The sequence below is a fragment of the Pezoporus flaviventris genome, unplaced genomic scaffold (assembly GCF_033815535.1).
Source record: "Pezoporus flaviventris isolate CSIRO_AGI_PZ_B2104156 unplaced genomic scaffold, CSIRO_AGI_Pfla_v1 ptg000006l, whole genome shotgun sequence".
Lineage (NCBI taxonomy): Eukaryota > Metazoa > Chordata > Aves > Psittaciformes > Psittacidae > Pezoporus > Pezoporus flaviventris.
The window spans coordinates 9,167,015-9,183,534 of NW_026892554.1; the positions used below are offsets into that span (position 1 = coordinate 9,167,015).

Consider the following 16,520-nt stretch of genomic DNA (forward strand, 5'->3'; position numbering starts at 1 on the left):
CTGCACAGCTCCTTTAGAGTGAGCTAAGGAGCAAGAGGTTGTATGTGACCTTTTGGTCTCCCATGAACAAGGCCACCTCAGCAGGTACAGAAGATTCACAAACTGCCCTATTCGCATCCATTGCTAATATTCTCTCTGGTTATTTTTTCCCTGCAGCCAGGAGCTTAGAGTGGATTCAGTCCTTTTCTGCTCCTGGCTGTGTCAACACTATGGTGTCTCTGAAATTACTTGTGCCAAAGAAATCCCAGCGGCCTGTGTTGGGTGGGTTTGTGGTCCCCGGAAGAGCTTGGAGGAGACAGCACTGTTTCCTGGCTATGGTCTAGCGATTCCCATGGGATTGCAGTCCTGCCTAGCTAAGAGATGTCCACTTCCTAATGTTGCCTTTACTATGTTTAGCCTGTGTGGCTTAGTGCTCGGTTTCTGCGTCAAAGCAGAAGTTTGCAAACAGTTCATGATAGGAAAAAGAAAAGTAGACACTCATTTAAAGGGCAAGCCTGTTATTCTCTTAAAAAGAGGGCAAAAAGAAGACCCAAACCTAACCCTAAAGAGACTCCTGACTGAAGGGAACTTGGCAGGGTGAGGACTTGCATTATTCCAGCAGAGTAAAAGCCATGCTAACAAGGGCAGAGTCCTTGGATAGTAAAATAGAGAAAGATTCACACTGGATAAAAGTTCCTTAACATGATACCAGTGTTAAAGTGATGTGGCTTTTTCTGGCAGCATGTGCCAACACTTGAATTTTAGAAGAAGTTGCAATTTATTGTGATGTTTTCCAGTACATTAGTAATTTTTAATATAGAAAGTGTTTTCCACTGCAGTCTTCAGGACTACACTGCAGGTGTGTTAGGTGTGCTGCCCTTGGACAGGTTGAGTTAGCATATTCCTAAGAGATTATGTACTCATAAAACCATCATCTCCCTGTCAGGCTTCAGACAGGTAATTCGAGTAACCTTTGTACCGTACCACTCCCAAGTAGTCCACACCTAATGAAAAATAGGTGTCTGAATAGTACTGTGGTAGCTAGACGTGACCTGTCTCTGCACCCTCTTGTAGCTCATTCCTGGCTCCACATGGACATACCTGATGAGCTGAGCCTTTGTTCATGTGCCTTCACTTAGAAAAAAATACATATTGCCATTGCTGTAGCTGCAAACTCAGTACACCTCTATGCCACAGTGTACTGCACTAAGGTAACCTTGAGACTTACGAAAGACCTGACACTGCTCATTAACACTAGCATTTTGTTTCTGATTTTCAGACTTTTTAGAGGAGAATGTTAGAGATCAGATTAGCTGTAGCACCAAAACTGTCTGCTGTTAGATGGAAACACGGAGTGTTAATCAAATACAAGCAGTACTAGCTGTGCTTTAGTTTATTTTGAACTACAGCTATGTTCTCTGCAGTGAAGTGCCTTTTTTCGTACTCATCTCCCAGCTTTGTGCATTGTCACAAAGTATTTATTATGGAGCTTTGAGCTGCAACACAGTGTTTAAATTTTAATTAATATCTCTTCTTTTATAAATCAAAATGAAATAAAAACCCCTCCCAAATTTGGCGATCTCTCTACTTTGCCAAATAGCCCCTTGGGCAAAAATTTACTGCGGTGCAGTAAGAAAAGGTTTTAAAATACTCAAAAATACACATTAAATTTCCAAGCATTTGAGCCTCCTTTAAATGAGACTGCTTCAGCTGTTTGTTTATGAGACTCAGACAAGAAGGTGACAGAAAAATGGTTCTAGGCTCTAATTTAATTTTAAGCAATAAAGACTTATATTCTGCAAGTAGTTGTTGCTGCAGTGGTCATTCTTCTTAAGCCAGTGGGACTTTCCATCTACCTCAGAATCACAATGACCCTCGTATTCTCCTAAGCTGTTCTGTTTATTATTGTTAAAATAAAGCCTTTAAAGCCCTTGGTAAACTTGCAGCCTAATCCTACTGACCCTAACTCTTACTCATTTGTACAGTCCAATTAAAATGAATTGGACTAAATGGAACAAATCAGAGTCTTTTGAGTCAGTGTGATCCAGTGGCTATTTATGCTGCCTGCTTTTACACACATTGCTGCAGGATGCAGAGTGCTTGACCTAGACTAATTTATTTCTTGATTATTTCTGAACTTAATCATCACACACTGTACTAATTTTATCTGCAGACATAAAATATTCCATGCTTTTTTGTGGAACATCTGCAGTTCCCTTGTTTTGCTGGATTTTGTATCAGGACAGATTCTTCTACTTAGCTACTGAAAAATCTTGATAAAGGAGATATGCATATTGGTGATAATGCTGCTTCCTGTTATTTGCTTTCCCTAAAAAAATAAATTCTTCAGGGAAAATATTAAAATGTGTACTAGAGCAAATTCTGAGAATTGCTGTCACTTTTGTGAGTTTTATAAGGTCTTAGGAGGAGCAATTAGAAAACAATAGCCCCCACAGTATCACTTAGAAAAATACACGAGAAAATATATGAAAAACACATGAGAAAATTCACCAAATATCTAGTAGTTCTTGTTTCAGTTGTGATAGTCCTCAGTAAGCTTCATGGCTTTATGTACCTTGCTACCCTTTGAGTCATCCCCTTCCTTTTGCCACTGCATGATTTATTGCTGTGTGATTTCAAGGAATACAGAGTTGTGTGGGTGCATTTCAAAGAATCAAAAGTCTCATTTTTGTAGAAATATCTCCTGGGGTTAAGAAATGAGGGGAAAGCCAATACAGTTGGAAATTTTTCTAAGTAGACAAGACAAAACAAAACTGTTTACTTTCTAGTTCTAGCTGTATTGCTGTTTTGGCTGTTAAAGCACTGCAAACCCAAGTCCTTACTTAGACCTAACCAGTTTCTTCTTATTTGCTCCTGCTAGGTTGGACTGAAAGTGTTTTTTGGCAGATCAGGCCAGTGGTTTGGAAACAATGACAATGATGGTGACAAAATGTCTATATTCCATGACCTGGACGGCTCGGTGACAGGGTATCCGGACACCTTCATAGGCAGAGCGGACAACTACTTGCTGCGTCATCCTGGGTGTCTTACTGTCCCACGCTGGAATGGGTTGATGTGTACTGGGAAATTCGCACAGGTAATGGAGGGTGTCTGCAGGCAGCATTGCTGTGCATGTAGGGTGGGTGTTCTTCAGGTAGTCTGCTGAGGGGCGATGGAGTGAAGCCTACTCAACACTCCATAAGGTAAGAGGTGAATAATAAATTTGGTATAAATTTACTCCTCTCAGTCTTATCTGCCTAATTCCAAGGACTCAGTAAAGCTCCTGCTCTGCAGCTGCCTAGAACCTGTGAATGTAAGGAGCCCTGTCTCTTCCCATTGCCACAAGCAGCTGCAAGTTGAAACTGAGTTGGGGAAAAGTGTTGTTTTCTAGTTCTTGCTTCGAGGCATTTGTCCGCTGTTGCGGGGCTCTAGTGGATAAGTCTGGTGAACCAAGTTTCAGTAATGGAAGGTTTTACTTCTCTGATACATCCCACTGTGTTCAGTATGGTGAAATGGGTGGTTGAGACACAAACTCACACTTATTTCCCATCCAGATGTCACTGGGTGAGGCACGGTCAGTCAACACCCTGGTAGAAAGGGCTGCAAATCCCAGGTAACCTCTAAGTAGAGAAAGAGAAAGGAAAAGAAAAGCAAAGAGAAAAAAAAAGAAAAGAGAAAAGAAAATAAAAGAGAGAAAAAGAAAAAGAAAGTAAAAAGAAAGGAAGAAAGAAAGATTCTCAAAATCAGATTGTGGTTCATTTTATGTTGCTCAAATCTCAACACAACCTTTGTGTGCGGATAGAACGTACTGTAAATATGTGACTCACCACAGCTTTCACGGCCACATGTAAAAGATTGCAGATGGCTGTCCTTGCTCCTCCACTTCCAAAGAATATTAACATATTTACTGAAAAGTTATCTAGGCCTATTTTAAAGCTGCAGTTAGACATCTTGCCAGGTCTCCTGTTTGTGTTGAGCAAGACAAAGATTAAGACTATGTGTGTTGGGCACATAGAGCACCATGTGGTTTGAGGTTGGAGAGTGAGTACTGGAAGCCTTCATGCAAGATGAGGCTTTAGGAAGGACCATTATTTTATTATGGTCCCTGAGAACAGCCCTGCACTATCAAACAAAGTCTGCAGTGGGGTGCACTGAGAAGTGTCATCACTTATGAAGTAATGTTAAAATAAGATCCAAGCTCATGAGATATAGCAGGTGTTATTTATTTATTTAATAGGGAGCTTGGGAGCATGCTGCAAGCTCTTGTCCCATTGAGGATCAGTAGACATGGAACTGACAGCAGCAGTGTGGCACAGGAAACTCTAATTGAAGTCATTGAAGACTGGGCAGAGTTAAAACTGCCTCGATCAGAGCAGGCTGTCAGGTTTCCCTTTCTAACATGCAGTTTTGTGAGCGTAGATTTTCCATATTGGGAGATTTCTGAAGGTGCTTCCTCTGTGGCTTCTCTGATGTATAATAATGTGTAGGCTTGCAGTTTGAGTAGTCAGACACAGCTCTGCTTTCTCCATGGAACTTTCTGCATGAAACTTTTGAGAATTCAATTGTCTTTGGGACCTCTATGCATACAAAGCATTTGCACAGTCAGATCCAGATAAGCGTATCTCTCTAAGCTAAACAAAATCATATGCATTTGCTTTAGTTGTACTGCAAAGAGCAGGAGTTGCCATCTAAGTGCCTAGACGCTGCACTTTAACAACCCCTGCTTTACTATTGACTGGGCAGAAATGGGATTGGGCTCCTATGAAACACTCCCATTGATTTAATTTTTTGTTCTTGGCACTTGATTTTGCTCTGTGTCTCTAGAGAAATGGCTCTCTCTGTTCTGGAAACTTAACAGTTAAGTTCAGAATTGTAAACAAGTAGGCATTTATATTTTTATTTCTATTAATACCCTCCTGGTTATGGCACTCTACATGGTGAAGCAGTTTTTCCACCATAGAAAATTTCCTTGGCTAGATTTAGGCAAGCATAAACATTTGCTTCTCTGGGATATATTACTTAGAGTTTTTCTACTAAGTAGCATGCAGCAGGATGAGTAAAGTTCATATTAAATGCTTTACTTTATGGGTTTTGGGTAAGGAAATGTATGCATGCGAATGGTAGAAGAAATTGGTCCTATGCAGCAGGGTTCATTTTAATGTGGAGGGTGTAATTGTTGGAGTGTTTCAGCTTAACCCTGATTCTCAGCCCCTTGACTAACTGGTGATTTGTTTGTGTGCTAAATTCTGAGTGTCATACTTCAGATCAAAAGCCTAAAGGAGTGAATTCAGTTGTGGAGAAAGATGGTTTGCTTTGATCTCAGTAACTCTATTACAAAATCTGTTTTCCTTTCCATGTAGCTGTGGTAGACAAGAACTTTTATTCTTCCCTAGCGCAAGCAGGTGAAAATATCCTTTCAGTTCAAGGAAACAGTGACTCCTATATTACTGCTGAAACCGAGCCTGAGATAGTCAGCCTAGGGATGGGCTACTTGGCATGGAGGCATGAGATCCAAGTCCTACAGCTAACATTACAGGCAAACCCTTTCTGAGTAAACTGCTTAGAGCTCAGTTAATTCCTTTCTGCTTGTTTTCTTGAATTCACTTTTCATGCTCTTCTTCTCCTGGATGTAATTTGCCCAGGAAAGGAAATGCCTGAGGAAACCCAGTTCCTCTGGCAGTGTCTCTAGCTCCACAATATCCTCTGGCAGTGTCTCTAGCTCCACAACCCCCTATCTGGGGACAGACTTTTCTGAGGGTGTTTTAATCTGGCAGCTCAGGTTGACATTCCTACCTCTCTGCAGTCGGTTGATGGCGCTTCCTCCTCCATGTCTCTAAGAAGCATCATGCCGCTTTTCCACATGGTGTCCAAGATCTTCCTTCAGCAAAGAGCACGAAGAAGTGCCTCCTGCTTCAGCTTCAGTGTTGCCCTTCACTACCAAAGAAGGATTCTTGGAGCAGCTCAAAATCATGAAATTTACACAGGCAAGAACTACCAGGTTTTTTACTCCTCCTCTTTTGATTCTGGAGCCTGCAGAGTTGGTGTTGTCCAAACAAGACCAACCCTTTTGCTTTTTAATGACAGCTGAAACTCTCATGTTGTAATGTAAATAAAGTGAGGCTTTAAGGAAGAACAGTAGAGGAAGTTGGCAGCACCACATCTGGCAATCTGTGTGAGTCACTCAGACCCTGTCAGCAGGGCACTGAGGTCCTCTGCGTTCCATGAACCTGACTTTCAGCTGCTGCAAAGGCCAATAATAAAAGAAAAATGCAGGAGAGGCTCATTCCATGTAGGTGGGTAAGATTTCCAAAGGCACTGAGATGGAGACTCCTCAACACCCACATTACTTGTTAAAATGTAAATGAGATTCCTAAACCATTTCTGATTTTTATCTAAATTGTAAGACAAGTGCCTTTGCTCCCACTGGGCAGTTGAAGCTGTGCACTTACTGCTTCCTTTGCAGACTTCACAGCAGCTCATCAGGAGAGGCTGTGAAACTTCTCTTTTTTGGTATTAGTCCTTATTAAAATAAGCAAAGCATTTGGCAGTATGTGCTGTTTTCTTTTACAAGCTTAAAAAGGTGTTAGACAGACATGAGACTACCACATAGATAAATTAGCATCAGTTTTGAATTAGCAAAAGATTGATGCCTTGCTATTTTAAAATACTTTAGGAAATTTCACCAGTTCAGTCACCTCCATACTGCAGGTGGCTGAAATGAAATTATTCCACTTCTCTTAACTCTGTTCTTGCAGCAAATGTTCGCAATTGCACTGATCCTGCATCTCCAAGTTATATATCTTCAGCTGGTATTGTGTACTCAGTGCCTCTGCAGCTGGTTTTGCTACTGATGCTTCTAAATGTAAAGCAAGCAAGAGATGCAGTTGGTAGTGAATGGTGCTTCTCTAACCACAGGCAAAACCATACAATCCCAGGGTATCTGCAATGCTTGAAGACTGTCAGCATCTCACAGAGTAGGAAGAAGGAAAAGCCTGCAAGATGTTTTTCATCTAATGGTGTCTGTATTTGGAGAAAGAGGTCCAATTTTGATCTCTGATGTACACCAGTGGAAAAACAAAGTAGTTTTGCTGATGTCGGTGACATCCTGTCATGTCCTAGCATGTGTTAGAGAAAGATAACTTTTTTTTTTTCTCTGAAAGAATTTTAAAGTCTTCTCTGGAAAGTTCATAGAGAAAATGCATTTTTCTGGGTGCTAGCCTTTTTTGAACAGTCAAACAACCAGAAGGGGCGAAAGCATGTTTTGAGCTTCTCATTTTTTAAGGTATTTTGCCACAGCTTGACAGCTGACAGCACAGTGGGACAAAAGCAATCTTGAAGAAACTACAAAACAAGCAGACCTCTTCTCAGAAAGCAACATTTTCTGTTCCAATACTTTGCATGTTGCTTATCTTCATACTCCAGTTGAATAGCAGATCCCCCATGAATTGTAAAAGAACTTATCTTCTCAGTTTCACAATCTACTTGGGAAAATTGCCATATAAGCACAGGAAATCTGACACATCTTTTTAACATGAAGTGTTAAGCAGCTAAAATGACAACTGTGTCCATTAAGCCACCCAGGAAAGTAGAAGGCTTGCATTTTATAACACTTTAACTAGCTTTTCTTCTCTTACTACATTAAGCTGTCACCACTTCTCATATTTTAAAGTATCTTCATGACCCACTTTCTTCTCTTAAATATTTTGATAGAGTTAACCAAAAATTATGGAGGTGTTGCTAAGGAATTTTTCATTGTAGAAAAAAAAATAATCTCTTTCTCTCCTTTTTATTCTTCACAAATATTTTGCCCCTGCAAAGGTGGATACAAGGAAGAAAAGTGATAGTATTCCGTGTTCAGTTCAAGTGAGTAAAGGTGTCGCAGATTAAAGGCTGAGGAAGAAAGAAGCTACACTGTAGTATCCCAAGAGAAGATAGAGCACTATTCTGAGGGTCTCTTCATGTACATATAGGCAATTACTACTGTAACCCCTTAGTGATAAACATTTGTCAAGATTCACCAGTTACACTACTGTATTTCTGTGGGACAGAAAATCACGTCCTGGAAGGCGTTCACTCTGTGGCCACTGTTGGTCATTGCAGGAGACAAAATCAGTTTACAGATATTTCTGTCAACACAAAGTGGCATTATTCCTTGTTCTGGGAATTACTGTTTCATGCTCAAAACAGCTACCACCATCATCCTTAACATCAGACCTATGACTTGGTCCCTAGGCCAAAGGAAAATGTTACCAAAACTCTCTGACATGCTTTCCTCGTCATCTTATTGAAGCATACTGCAAACTCTTTCAGCACTTTCTTGAAAACAATCATAGTGAGCAGCTTAGGCCATGCATAATACCCACTCTCTCTCTTTGTTAATTTACACAAATACCTTAAAGTCTAGAGAATTTTATTTTTCTTGGTAGTCTGTAATTTAGGAGCTTTTGGGGCTTATTGAGTGCATTTCCATCCTTTCTTGGTTTATTTTATCATTGCTGTATTTAATTTTGTAGTAAGTGCATACCAGCTACCACCTTAACATTCTGTGCTTGCTGGAAACACATGTTAGAAGGAAATCATGTCAAAGTTTACAGTGATAGGACAGAAACTCTTGCCTCTTATCAAGAAAGACACAGGTGGGCTATTATTTTGCAGTATCAGAGTTCATTTCAACCATTCTTTGTCAGAAAATGCTGTTTTGGTTGAGAACAATTAATACATTGATGGGATTTCAAGTCTGAAGGTATCTTACTGATCACCTGTTCTGACCTCAGCACTTACCATCCACGTGGGGATGAACGAGATTGAAATCTGGTTTATTGTATTGCATGTTACTGACTCTCCAATCATGGTTTGAATATAAACCGAAAATAGGTTTCCCTCCTTGGTTTCATAGATAAAAAAGGCCTTTTATCAGATTGTAAAAATTATTCTTCCTTTATTCATCAAGAATGAGCAAATGGCCTGCTGCTCAGAGACAGTTTGGAGTGAATTACTATCAATAGTTTTAGCCATCAGGAAAAATTCATTTAACGAAATTCTGGGATCCACTTTAATCTTCAGGGGTCTGCAAATACCACTCAGCATAGGCTCTCATCATTAAAATGCAATGATGTAAAAGGAAGAATGGACCTAATATCCCAGAAATATTTACAACCACTTTTGAATTACTTCTTTGACACGAGACCCAGATTTTTAACTTGAGCATTCAGCATGTGGCTGCTGAATTCAGGGGTGAGGTGAGGAGTAGGCAGAGGTGGCCTCTCTTTTAGAGGTCCTGAGGAGCTTACACTCGCCACCAAAAGCAGGCACAAGCACAGACCTTCTGGGCATGAAACTGGAACTGGGAGCTGAACTGGGTGCAAACCCCAACTAAAATAAGCTCATATATAAACCAGTGAGAAATAGTCTGAGTTTGCAGAGCTTTCAGTCTGCATAGACAAGAGGAAGAGAAGCAGATATGGAGATGTGAGGGGCCCAGGTTTCACAGCCCTGCATTAGAAGGTGGATATCCTGGTAGATGGAGTCTTGCCCTCTCTGCTAGTCTTGCCTGTGCTTGTATCTTTGCCTGGAGTATTAAAAACTGTTAAGAGATTACTGCTTGCATTTTGATCTGCCTCAAAGACAGAAACAGAGTTCAAAACAATTTTGCTGGATGGATGCTCATGTAGAAGCTTAGACATTTCTGAGCTAACATGGTTTTCTATGTTGGATGTTTTAAGTTCTTGATGCAGTGAGTGCTATTCCATACTGTGTGAGAGGGAAGAAAGCAGGATATAGGTGTCCTCACTTGTCATTGGTGCATTTGAGACCCTTTGGGGAATATAATAAGCTGTCCTCTGTAACCCAGTGTGCCAAGACAGATCCTTATGACTAGCTGTGCATCCTCCTTCTGCACTGGAATTTCACACAGGGGGAAGCAGGTGGACATCATGTGTTCAGCCTTAAAACTAGTGTTTGCCACTATGAATTTGCCTTCATTTGAGTGAGGACAGTAAAAGCATACAACTGAAGTGTAGTTTTGTAATTGGTGTGTAGAATTGAATTACAGGCCAAGGGCATCTCTTGGTCCCTGCACAGAGGAGCTCTCTTCTGAAGCCTGTGGAACATGGTATTTAGTCTAAAAGGTCATATAGTCAGGCCATCAAATTCTAGCCCCTGAAATTTCAGCCCAGACTGCTACTTGAGAGCAAAGATGTGGATTCCATTAAATAACTGGACCTAATCCAAAGCCCATTGAAATGGCTTAAGAGTTTTCTGTATTTTCAATGGAATAAGCCTTTTTTGAAAGTGCAATTGTTTTGAATTCATAAAAAAGTTAATTTGAGATACTTCCCTGATTACCTTTCTCCCTTAAGATTTTAAATAGTGAACATTTTTATGGCACTATCCAATTCATATCTCCCTTCACGGTATCCCCAAAAATGGCTGAAGATTCTATTTCTGGTTTACCTTTTTATTTGAACTGGAAATGTTTCAGTGACTTTCCAAATGTTCTGAGTTCTACATTGGCAAAAAACCGTTTACAGGCAAATGATGATCAAATGCACATGTTATGGCTGGGTCTGGCTTGTTTAATGGATATGTTTGTCATTTTCTTTTCACCCTTAGCTTTATATTCAGGCCAGACGCCCCGAGAATCTGACCTTATCCATTGCCAGAGCAGCATACCATTCCCATCCCTTGCGGTTGCAAGGCGTGAACAGAGGAGCACCATACCAGCAGTACCAGCCTGTCGTCATGCTTGAGCAGGCTTATATCATCCAGTGGGATGGCAAAGCACCCGAGGATATTATCCTGTACCCCATCAACTTCAACAGGTATGTTGTTAGCGAATATTCTATTTTCAGAAAGTCTGGAGCTTTAACAACAACTCAGGTTGTTCACAAGTTTGGCCTTTCAAATGTCAGCAATTTCTGAGAGTGTGGAAGCAAAGTGTTAATAGCTGGCACTTACTGATGCAATGAGATTCCTCTGCTTTCACTTTATTCCATTTTTTTTTTGATGTGCAGAGACACTTCTCTTTCCAGAAAATTTTGAAGCAGAATCCAACAAAGTCCTGGCCTGCTGTCCCTAAAATCCCTCCAGAAGAGCTCTGGCTCTTGTTCATTTGTTTGTACTAGTTGGTGCACACATAATTTATCTCCTGTATGTATGAAGTGCAGAAATACATCAGAATCTGCAGAGAACTTTGCATCTTCTGTAATCCAAATAGCACTGCAGTCACTGTTTCTTTTTACATAAAGTTATAAAATGTTAGGACTCAGTACAGACAAACTGAGGCTGTGCTGTATTTATTTCCCATGTTTTCTTGTAGTGTTATATAAAAGCAGAGTATATCCATTTCAGGTACTACTTTTCTCCCTTCCAATCTGTTTCATTTTGCACAATTTCATTTATGGTTTTTAGTACTATTCTTAGTTTAGTGAAATTACTTGTGCTTTGCCCTGGTACAACTGTTAGGGGGGAGTCCTACAGTCCAGGCAGCTTAGCAGTGACAGACAGTGCCATGGTTTGCACAGATGAGATGCTGCAAGAGATGAGCTCCACAAAAAATCTCTGCCATCACCTTGGGTTCTGCAGTTTATATCACTCCTCAGCTATTGATAAAAGCATAACATAATAAAAGGACAGAGATGTGCAAATGCAGACTCCCGTGATTACACACAACCCAACCACGCACAGGCTCAGATTTGCAAAGGAAAGGTTTCAGATAGTTGACATGAAAGAAGTCAGAGGCACTGAGGACATGAAGCAGCATGTACTGCTGGTAAATCTGGCGGGTTCCCAAGCCCATCCAGTATTATCCACCAAACCCCACACCCATCCGCTGCTGCTCCAGCAGAGCGTCACTGCTGTGGTTTTAGCTTAGGATAGCTTTGGCAAAAACTTGAGCTCTATTTGGTTCCCCTGAAATCTGGGGAAAAATACTGTCCTTAGTTATGAAAAATACTGTCCTTAGTTATGAAACCTCATAGGAATGTAGCTGAGAAGGGTAATTCTTCCTCTGTACACATGCCCATCATAGTCAGTGACATACACCTGGTCCTCTTGATTTAAAGATATAGTAGCTATGGGGCATGACCAAGTCACTGGAGGATCAGTGTTTGGACACTCCTGTCACAGAGGAATTATTAGAATTAAATCACTGTTTTTGGTATTGATATATCTTCGTGCACTTTAAGGAAGAGGAAACCCCATTAGTCTCTCACAGACAAGCTGAGCTTTGCAAGTATTATCTGTCTTAAAATAATTAACTATTTCCTGCTAAATGGAGAGCTAAGTCTTCTGCTGGGTAACTGTCACTGTGGCAGTTAATACTTGACAAAGCTTTGGCCCATGATCTTCAAACACAGATTCAAATCTGAAGGCAGCACTGGGTCTTTGGTAAAACTCATCTTGAAGTTAGGCTCTTGTTCAAGCAGCAACTTAACTGCATTTTGCTATTGAAAACCACAATGTGGTTGCGGTTCTTTTTGTCTTGTGTGAAACCAGTTATTTGAACAGGGCAAAGGTTTATAGATTTTTCTGATCCAGAAACATTTGGCAAGGTATATGTTTTGAAGAACTATAAACAAGAAATATACTGTAACAAAGGAAAACCACAGTTTAACTTAATTTCATTTAGATCATCTTGCTAAGAAATAATTAGGAATGAAATGTGTGGCTGCTCTGTGTACACCTCAAGTATGCTGGATGCTAGCTAATGCAAGACTTCAGGCTGATGCAATAGCAATAGTGAAATATCCAGACTATGCAAAAATATGGAGGAATGAGATGTCTGTGGAAGGGTAAAGGAATTGAGGTGAAAAATAGGATTTAGGAGTTTGAAGGAAAAGAGTGGCTGCTTAAGCAGTTCCACGTATGACCTTTATTAAACATTGTATTCCAGTCATTTCTGGAATGGAAGAAATCTCAGGTTATGGAGACCAGAGTAATCAGGGAAGACTTTTACCTGTCTCAAGTGGCTTTATGTTTTGTTTGTTCTTTTTTAATCCAAAACACTGAATAATCTGCCAAAAATTGAGCTCTTAACATAGCAACATCTGTGCAGAATATGTGACACAAATCAAAACATGTTAGATGAATTTTAATTGCAATATCCTAGGATTAATAATTTTAGGCATAACCTGAGTGAACAATTAAACTATTTTTAGTCTGGTTGTTGTAAAATGATGGATAGATGTATCTGGGATGCTGGCTTTCCAGCTAGACAGCCCTCATGCTTCTGGAGCAATTTGCTCTACACTGGCTAAAGGAAGGTCAGAGGGGAAATAAGGAATTTGACAGGGAGATGTGTACCAGGATTTGGATTTCTGTGGAGGTCAGGCATAGCACTGATGTTGAATACTTGCACAGTTAACACTTTCCCTGCGTCTGAAGCACTGTAGAAAGACCTAATAGAACTCATGCCAGTTCAGATGTCTACTAACAGACCGGAATGTTCAGATTCCTGGGGTGGGCAGGATGAATTCACATGACTCAGCTGAATTTGGCAGCGCTGCTTTCCTCAAGCTGTGAATCTTGTCCAGTGAATTCATAGGCACTGCCTGGATGGATTTACTCAGCAGAGGAGGACACCACTTGGAGCACTGTCACTGAGCAAATCTTTGTCATGGGCACCTGAAGCGTTGCTGCAGTACTTGTGTCTTCCTCTCACTGATTCAGACTGCTTTTAGAGTAATTATTCAGTTTCTTCACTTCCACCAAAATATGTACCTAAACCAAACTATGTCTCCATGCGCTGCCGTCTGCAGCCACGTGGTGCCAATGAGCTGTTTTAACGTACAACTTCCCTTCCAAGGAGGGATATACTTGTTTGCATTCGTCAGGGTAGCTGTGTTGCTAGCTGATTGATGGGCAATATAAAGCCATGGTGGAGACCCCCAGGCTGTGTTTTCAGGCTGCTGAGGAACAACATTCTGTCTCAGCAGAAATGCCTTTTTAAGCTATAGATAGGGTTGTCTGTCTAATGGCTGGGAGTTTCCCTGTGAGGATGGGTATTGATGCTTCTGGAAAGAGGTATCGCAGGACAAGTAATTTCTGAATGTTTTGGCAAGGGAAGAGAAGGAGAGCTCTGGCTGGAATTTTAATGATCAGGAATGAAGTGTGCTTAAGAACCAGTCCAGATCTGCTGAGGATTGCTCTCATCAGGCATAAAGTGTGTGCAAAACCTTCATAAATGGAGCCTTTGGACGCTTTCTCCATGGGCTTCATCTTTTTGTTGGAGCAGTTTCTGACCCTTCAGAGCTGTTTGTACGTTTTCTTGGTAGTTCCATTTTTTTTTCTTTCCTGCTTCACAGAAGGTGAGAAGTATCTGTAAGACTGAGTTAAGGGCTTTCCTCAAAATTACCCCCCTGAAGCACAAAGGCGTGCAGAGGGCATCAAGCTTGTTAAAAGACTGAGGAAAGGCTGGTAAGCCAGGAGGAAAGAATAGAAAACACTGTTTGATTGTGAAGTAAGTGCCTCCCTTTCAGGTGCTGGAAAAAGGTACAAAGATTGGCCCTTCATACAGTAAGCAAAGTCAGAAATGAAGTCCTTCAATTTAATGACAGGCTTTGTGCCTGTGCAAATTTTCTAATCACGAAAGAAGCTAAGGCAAATACTATTATCGCAGGCACAGTGCTGTTCAGTAAATCAGCTAGGCTTCTTTGTGCTATCAGCACATCTAAAGATAAGAATTAAATCTCCTCAAAGCACATATCTGGAGTATAGTGTAATAAGTTGTGTTGTTGAAGCAGCCTGAAAAGCGGTGGCAATTAGAATGAACATTCCTTGTTCTTAATGAGCACAGGCAAATATCTCTATACTTGGTTTGTTGAGCCTCAGAGGGAAGGGTTTTCCCTTATTAGGGCTCTCTGCTGCGGTTCGACAGAGAGAATTCAGGGAAATGTGAGCATCTAATAACATAAAGTGGGTATTTTTTTGTACATAGATCGCCTGAGTCCTGCAAGCAAGGGCTTTCCTTTGTACTGCACCTCTCCTGAGAGATGATGACTCCAAGGACCGTGCACGGCAGCATTCCCCAGACCCTCTGCATCCTCTTAGCTTCACCTGTAGGGGTTCAGTGAAGCTCATCATATTAATGTTCTTTGGTGTCCTGTTGCAGGATTTGGATCCTCATGGGACCCTTAGAAGATAAAATGGCAGGGGAAGGCCAAATTTCTTGCCAACAGGGAGCAAAAGGGCAGATGTCTCTGTGTGCTCAGGCATCTGTCCAGCCTTTCCCTGCCTTGGTGTTTGTGCAGGGATGGGCAGAGGTGCACAGCTCAGCTCCTGTATTTGCTAGGCCGGAGCTCTGCGCTAGAACTTGTCATATTCACCAGTGAATAATCTTCATTACCTGAAAATTCAAGTGCTTGGAATGAGCTTGTGTTTAGATTCTTCACTAGAATTCGTGGAGACTTTGGACACCGGGTGATAGGAAGCTTCCAGGATGCCACAGCCCATCCAAAAGTGGAGTTTTCAGTGCAAGCAAACTTACACAGCTCATGTGTGTACTGAAACTCTGGGGGACTCATTATATTTGTATTTGTCAGGGTTGTGTAGGTAGGTGTTTTTCCTACAGCTTCTCATTAAATGCCAGTCTGATTCATACTTTGAGCTACTTGACATTTTTGTGATTAAATTCCTTAGTGGTGATAAGGTATGGAGGAAAACAGATAACAAGACAAGGCTAGAATGTGCTTGTTGCAGGCTTGCCCAGTTTATGGATATTTCTTAAACTGTTTCTTTTTCAGATTAGTTCTAAATGAGCTTTTCCTCTTGCTTTCCAGATTGATAAATGCACAGGAAGGCAAAATTAGTGTTTCAAAGTGGAGCTAACAGTTTAAAGCTGTGACTGCTTTCTTGTTCTTGTACATACATGAGTTCTGACCTGGATCCCCGAGATCTGGATGTAATACAAGTAACACCAGCACTATTTCCAATAATAATAAGAGCTACTTGGATTTCATATCCCTCCCCTTCTGATAACATCTGTAGTTCAGAGTTAATCATCCACACAATACAGAAGTCAGCAGATATATTTGAATTCCCTTCTGTCTATTTAAATCCCTTAAATTACCCACAGGTCAACCCATGGACCAAAGCCATGAGATTGTTTAAAATTGGAAAAAAGCTAAACCATTTGCCAGAACACCAGTTTGCCAGAACAGCACTTTGCAGATTGAACCATTTTAGTACATTTAGGCCAAAGCAGGTGCTGACATCACCTAGTTTGAGTGATCCTGAAGCCCTGTCTTTGTTCCATCCCTTGCTGTTCCCTGTCCTCTATGGCCTGTGCCTGCAGCTGGCTCAGTGACAGGGATTAACAAGGTGACTCTGAGAGAGTCCTTCCTAAGCTGATCATTTTACAACATGAATGAGAGCAATCTGAGCACCAGACAGTCCCCAGGTGACGAGGCAAACCAGACTGCTTGTCACTTTGAAGACTGGTACATGAAACCTGAAAGATTCTTTTCATGTTTTCACGCTTTTCCTAGCCCATGGAATGGGGTTTGAGGCTACTCAGGGCCACCAGGCTCTCCTGACCTGACGTT

The 16,520-nt window shown here is 41.0% G+C and overlaps 1 protein-coding gene across 1 annotated transcript in view; it reads left to right on the plus strand.

Annotated features, from left to right (window-relative positions):
- LOC133265897 (inactive cell surface hyaluronidase CEMIP2-like) overlaps positions 1-16,520 on the plus strand; it is a 51,009-nt gene that overhangs the window by 19,845 nt on the left and 14,644 nt on the right. The window contains exons 16-17 of the mRNA XM_061446813.1: positions 2,861-3,076; positions 10,591-10,799. Of these exons, the coding sequence (XP_061302797.1) occupies positions 2,861-3,076; positions 10,591-10,799 (425 nt within the window). The remainder of the gene's footprint in view (positions 1-2,860; positions 3,077-10,590; positions 10,800-16,520) is intronic.